Source organism: Salvelinus namaycush, chromosome 6 (genome assembly GCF_016432855.1).
Source record: "Salvelinus namaycush isolate Seneca chromosome 6, SaNama_1.0, whole genome shotgun sequence".
In the NCBI taxonomy this organism is placed as follows: domain Eukaryota; kingdom Metazoa; phylum Chordata; class Actinopteri; order Salmoniformes; family Salmonidae; genus Salvelinus; species Salvelinus namaycush.
In genome coordinates, this window is record NC_052312.1 from 49,044,543 (window position 1) to 49,051,427 (window position 6,885).

Sequence of the window (6,885 nt, forward strand, 5' to 3'; positions counted from 1 at the left end):
ATGTTCAATATGATTTAAAACACACTGAAATGAGTTTCAAAATTAATGCTTTATTTGCAGGAAATTATTATATAATGAGATAATGACAAGGATTCCATTCAATCCTATTGATGACCTCTGAACCACAGCAAAACCCATGTGGATCGTGACCGTGCCCAAGTTTACACTACGATCAAATAGCAGCCATGGCAAAGCTCTATTGAAGTGTTAATCAATAATACACTTTTATAACGCTGTTGCTTGTCAAATTGTGTAAGAAAACATAATTGATACATTCTTTATAATATCATTACGATCAGTGTTTATTATTGATAGAGATAAAGTACTGAAAATATAGTTAGAGCAATAGGTTTTAGAATGAAGGATTCTTGTGAATTAATGTTGAGAATTGAGATTGTTCCAGACAGAGAGATCAATGAGTTAGCAAGTGAGCTTGTCAGATTCTGAACGGCCTTCAGATGCAGAGGAGAGGCTAAGGTGTGCACACCATGGTGAAGCCAGAATTGGAGATGACCCAAAGACGGCCCAGATCGTAGGTCACGTGCTTCATTGGCATGTACATTGGGACATTGCTCCATCCAGTGCCCTCTGGTTTACTGGCTGTGATGCCGTCTCTGTGTTGAAGAAAGGGGTATGGTTTGCGTTCAAAGTTTATAAAACATTTTTGGACTTCAATAATTGAATATAGCTATTGATTTTTTAAGAATATAACTTATAACTCTTCAAGAAAGATCCAGTGTAATATATTATAAAAATAAAGCGAACTGGATGGAATATGGGGAAAAATGCACCAAATTCTTTTCAATCTTCAATATAGAAATGCTACCAAAATGTTTTATTAAAACTTGTTACAAATGATGGAGTCACGCATGATTCACCAAATGATATTTTGAAAGAGGAAGTAAAGTACTTTAAGAATATGTTTTCGTTTCAGGCTCCTCCATCTCCACTAACTGAAATTAATTGTATGGATTTTTTTCCTAATAATAATGTAAAATTAACATCTATTCAGAAAGACTCATGTGAAGACCAAATTACAGAGGAGGAAATGCTTGATGCAATTGGGGCCTTTAAGGATGGGAAAACTCCAGGGCTGGATGGCATACCAGTGGAAGTATACCATTTGTAACGGTCGTCGTAATCCTCCTCCTCGGACGAGGAGGAGAGGCGAGAAGGATCAGACCAATATGCGGAGTGGTTTGTGTCCATGATTATTTATTAACAAAATAAACGGAACACTAACGAAACAAAATGACAAAAGAGAAACGAACCGACAAACAGTCCCGTGTGGCACGAATACAGACACGAGATACAACCACCCACAACCACACACGTGAACCCCGGCTGCCTAAGTATGATTCTCAATCAGGGACAACGATTTACAGCTGCCTCTGATTGAGAATCATACCCGGCCGAACACAAACAACCCGACATAGAAAAATAACACATGGACAACCCACCCCAACTCACGCCCTGACCAACCAAATAAATACAAGATAAAGGAAAAACAGGTCAGGAACGTGACACCATTTTTTTTTATATACTCAAAGGACCATTATTAGCATGTTTTAACCACTCCTATATAAATGGTAGATTATTAGACACGCAACAAGAAGGTCTGATATCATTATTACTGAAACAGGACCCAAGTGGTATATATAAAGATCCAGTCCATTAAGAAAATTGGAGACCTCTTACACTTCAGTGTTGTGATGCAAAAATCCTAGCAAAATGCTTGGAATTAAAAAAGTATTGTCAGATATTATTCATCCTAATCAGACAGTTTTTTTTTACATGGACGATACATTGGAGATAATATAAGACAAGTACTGGAAACAATAGAATACTATGAAATATCGGGGACACCAGGCCTGGTTTTCATAGCTGATTTTGAGAAGGCTTTTGATAAAGTACAATTGGAGTTTATATATAAATGCCTAGAATATTTCCATTTTGGGGAATCTCTTATAAAATGGGTTAAAGTTATGTATAGTAACCCTAGGTGCAAAATGGTAAATAATGGCTACATCTCAGAAAGTTTTAAACTATCTAGAGGAGTAAAACAAGGTTGACCACTATCGGCATATCTATTTATTATTGCCATCGAAATGTTAGCTGTTAAGATTAGATCAAACAATAATTTTAAGGGATTAGAAATCCGTACGCTGATGATTCATGTTTTCTTTTAAAACCACAATTAGAATCTCTCCACAGCCTCTTAGAGGATCTAGATACTTTTGCTATTCTCTCTGGATTTAAAAAAAATTATGATAAGTGATTATGAATTATGATATATTACGTATTTGATCACTAAAAAATGCAAATTTTACATTTCCATGTAGTTTACCAATAAAATGGTCTGACAGAGATGTGGACATACTCGGTATACAAATTCCAAAAGAAAGAAATGATCTCACTCCAACAAATTTTTATAGAAAGTAAGCATACATAGATAAGATCTTGCTACCATGGAAAGGAAAATACCTGTCTCTTTGTGGAAAAATCACCCTGATTAACTCTTTAGTCATATCACAGTTTACCTATTTGCTTATGGTTTTGCCTACACCTGATTTTTAAATTATATGAACATAATATATTCAATTATATTTGGAACAGCAAGCCAGATAAAATTAAAAGGGCCTATTTATATAAAGAATATGAATTTGGAGGGCAGAAATTATTAAATATTAAAGCATTAGACCACTCACTAAAGGCATCAGTCATACAAAAGTTATACTTAAATCCAAACTGGTTCTCTAGTAAATTGGTACGAATGTCTCATCCTATGTTCAAGAAGGGCTTTTTTCCCTTTATTCATATTACACCTGCCCACTTTCGGTTGTTTGAAAAGGAAATTATCTCCAAAATATCTTTATTTTTTAAACAAGCCTTAGAAAGTTGGTTGCAATTTCAGTTTAATCCACCTGAAAAGAAAAGACAGAACAAATAATACAACAAATATTGTGGTTAAATTCAAATATACTAATTGATTAAAAAAAATGTATTTTTCGAAGATTTTTTTTAAAAAGGTATAATTTTTGTGAATGATATCATAAATAGGACTGGTGGAGTTATGTCACACATGCAGCTAACACAGACATATGGAAATGTCTGCTCTACCCAAAATTACAACCAATTAATTGCAGCATTACCACAAAAATGGAAGAGGCAAGTAGAAGGGGAAAAAAGTAAGGAACTTGTATGTCGGCCCTGTATTAAAGAACATAAATGGTTAAAGAAAAGTGTGATAAATAAAAACATATACCAATTTAATTTAAGGACCAAAAAACATTCCATAATACATGGTTTATGAATTGATACGCAAAACAACGCCAGATTCAAAACTTCAAATTTTTCAATTTAAATTACTATACAAAATTCTTGCAACTAATAGAATGTTATATATATGGGGGATACAATCTTCCCAGCTCTGCAGATTCTGCTGTGAGGAGGCAGAGTCATTAGATCATTTATTTTGGTATTGTCCATATCTAGCTCGTTTTTGATCACAGGTCCAGGAATGGCTGAAGAATTGCAACATTTGCCTAGAACTAACGCTGCAGATAGCAATACTGGGTGATTTGAAAAGCCATAGTCAATCAATCAATAATATAATAATTATTTTAGCAAAAATGTTTATTTTTAATTTCCAATCTGGAGAAGCTATGAGAATAGAAATGTTCAATTATTTTGTGAAGCATCACAGCACAGTTAAAATATATTGCAAATAGAAATCCAAAATGGATGATGTTGAGAGATAGATGGGAGAGGTTGAATGGAGCTGAAGGGTGGGACTAATAACAAGATAAACCATGTAAAACCTTTGGGGTCTGTAAAATGTATATAGGTTCAGAACTTTTGTGAAATAGCACAGTTACAAATAGAATAGAAATCAAACTGGATGGACATCAGAAATAGAGGAAGGACTAAAAACAAACAAAAAATAACTATTGTAAAATAGACTGTGTCTGTAAAATGTGTATAAGATGTATAAATATTAGTTTACTCCAATTGGGGGATCGGTGGTAGGGTTTGCAGGGAATAATAATAAAGGTATATTATTTTAAAAAGTATGTATGTCTATATAGGTATGTGTATGTATATATGTGTATATGTATGCATGCGTGTATGGATATATATATTTACCCCAAAAATATATGGGGGATTGGAAATGATGCAGACAATTACTTTGATGGAAGCAACATTCTTTCCTCAATATTAAGCTGATCCACCCCTTAAAAAAAACAACTTTAAAAAACATATGACTCTTGAGCATAACACAACCGCATCAGAAGCCAAAATGTAAGCTTTAATTCAATTGTTTCTTAACAATGTTATTTCAAAAAAATGTGTAGTTTAAAACATTTTTTTTCTCATGGATCCATATTGATTCAATGCGTAGCTCCATGTATGGATTTGAGAGTAGTTACATGTCTCTAACTACATTCCTCAGCTGTTTACCAAAACAAGTGGTGGGGGGTCTGGGAAGTTGTTGTTTTTATCACAAACTGTATCTTTAAAGGATACCCAACCTTTGCTAATTTTACTGTACACATTTCTTTATAAGTCTTATAAGTTTAGTTCTGATTTCTATTTACCAGATTTTATTTATGCATCTGTTTTTAATTTTTGTGTAAAGCGCTTCGAAAAGGACCAGAGCTATTAATAAAGGTATATCATTATTATTATAAGTTATCATTACAAGTCATTTTCAAGTTAATAATGTTGAGGGGTGAAAGGGTGGAACCATACACAAATTTAAGTAGCAACCTTACCTGGTATAAACATCACCCGCAGAGTTGACCCCAAAGACACTACCATCAGTTGCCACCTCAATCATGGAAAGCTTGCCATCAATGTGACTCCAGCCGTTGTTCTTGCAGTCTTGATTCAGCTGGAAACAAACAGATTCAATCAGGGTTTTAGGACCATTTCAACAGTTATAATATGAAACAGTTTTAGAATAACTGACACTCTCCATCCTCTACTACTCTACTCCAGCTCTCACACTCTTTCCCAGATCTTACACTCATTAGGTAGATATCATCATTCTTGTTGACTGCCCAGCACCCAAAAGGTCCGCAACTAGAATACTTCACAGCTCCTGGCAACCTTATCCCTCGAAGGGGTGAGTCAGCACCCATGAAGCCAAGTGAGGCACTTCTTGAAAGACACCCTGGAACATAGTCTATGTTGGCCACCACAACAAACTCGTCCCCCCCAGCATCCAGCTGCTTTACACTGGCTGAAGACCACAAAGACAGAGACAGACAAGCAAACAAGGAGTATGCATCTGTGAGTACTGCCAAATGACTTACAATGGCATAATGTTAACATGTATAATTTACCCTGATGGTAATCAGGAAAGATAAGAAGCAGGTGTTCTCTGGGTTCATCATTGAGTAATGTTCTCCACTTACTTGCAAATTGAACCCAGTTACCGGCCACATACTTGAACATGAGGTTTCCGTTGCTGACACCCCAGATCCCTGCTGGTCCTACAGTGATATGCCTCAGGGAACCAGGCAGGCGGATCCATTTATCACCTACCAGGTAGTAGGGGATTTGACTTGTGTCCGTAGCAACCACTTGCCCCAGTCCTGCATCGATCTGCATCAGATTCTTGATATCCACTACAATCTGACAGTCCCAGGCTATGGAGACACCAGATCAAAGACACATGAGTAAAGTACAGCAGCGAAAAAGGGGATGAAATTATGGAGCCAACTTGATGATTAATTCCAAGTTGATCAAGCATGTTTCAGATGATGGTAACTTACCATGACTGATGGTCAGAAGACAGAGGACCAATAGGAAGGCTGCAGTGGCTCTCATGATGTCTCTGTAGATCTACAGTATAAGTTTTGCTGAACACATACTTTGTCCCCTTATATATTGCAGCCCTGCAATCACCTTTCAACCCCCATCAAATAATTATTAATGAGCTATTTATATTTGACAAACAACCTGTTCAGAGGAAACATTAACGAGAGGAGGATATAACCCCACCCTTCCCACACAGACACACAATAATAATATATACTGAACTAAAATAAAAAACGCAACATGTAAAGTGTTGGTCCTATGTTTTATGAGTGGAAATAAAAAGATCACAGAAATGATCCATACGCACAAAAGCTTATTTCTCTCACCTACTGTACTTGGCAGGTGGCATATTTGTAGAGCTGTTTGATAAGGTTGCTAAGTGTTATAGGAGGACCGATGTAATGTTTATACTGTACAGACTGAGTGTAACACATTTATACCCCTACCATCCCCCTCATTGGAGAACAAATGTATTTTCATTTTTATTTATGGTATTTTTTATTTCATTTGTTATAATCTTTAAACACTTACACTACATGACCAAAAGTATGTGGACACCTTGCTCGTCAAACATTGCTCGTCTCATTCCAAAATCATGGGCATTAATATGGAGTTGGTCCCCTCTTTGCTGCTATAACAGCCTCTACTCTTCTGGGAAGGCTTTCCACTAGATGTTGGAACATTGCTGAGAGGACTTGCTTCCATTCAGCCACAAGAGCATTAGTGAGGTTGGGCACTGATGTTGGGCGACAAGGCCAGTCAAGTTCTTCCTCACCAATCTCAACAAACCATTTCTGTATGGGCCTCGCTCTGTGTACGGGGGCATTGCCATGATGAAACAGGAAAGGGCCTTCCCCAAACTGTTGCCACAAAGTTGGAAGCCCAGACTCGTCTAGAATGTCATTGTTTGCTGTAGTGTTAAGATTTCCCTTCACTGGAATGGGGTCTAGCCCGAACCATGAAAAACAGACCCAGACTATTATTCCTCCTCCAACAAACTTTATAGTTGGCACTATGCATTCGGACAGGTAGCGTTCTCCTGGCATCCGCCAAACCCAG

General features: G+C 36.5%; 1 protein-coding gene across 1 annotated transcript; it reads right to left on the reverse strand.

Moving 5' to 3' along the window:
• Positions 1–332: 332 nt before the first annotated feature.
• On the reverse strand, positions 333–5,835 carry LOC120049170 (fish-egg lectin-like). The gene is made up of 5 exons (XM_038995398.1): positions 5,781–5,835; positions 5,421–5,654; positions 5,028–5,245; positions 4,776–4,894; positions 333–614 (listed from the first exon to the last, which is right to left on the reverse strand). Exons 1-5 carry the CDS (start codon positions 5,833–5,835, stop codon positions 473–475), a joined length of 768 nt encoding a protein of 255 aa, XP_038851326.1. The 3' UTR covers positions 333–472.
• Between the last annotated feature and the right edge of the window lie 1,050 nt (positions 5,836–6,885).

Bases quoted from the DNA above. Each gene is read 5' to 3' on its own strand.
- LOC120049170 (XM_038995398.1), bottom strand. From the start codon at position 5,835: ATGAGAGCCACTGCAGCCTTCCTATTGGTCCTCTGTCTTCTGACCATC. The intron at 5,655-5,780 runs GTAAGTTACCAT...GTGTCTCCATAG, and splicing joins TCTTCTGACCATCAGTCATG to CCTGGGACTGTCAGATTGTA. The intron at 5,246-5,420 runs GTAAGTGGAGAA...TGTGGTCTTCAG, and splicing joins TAACTGGGTTCAATTTGCAA to CCAGTGTAAAGCAGCTGGAT.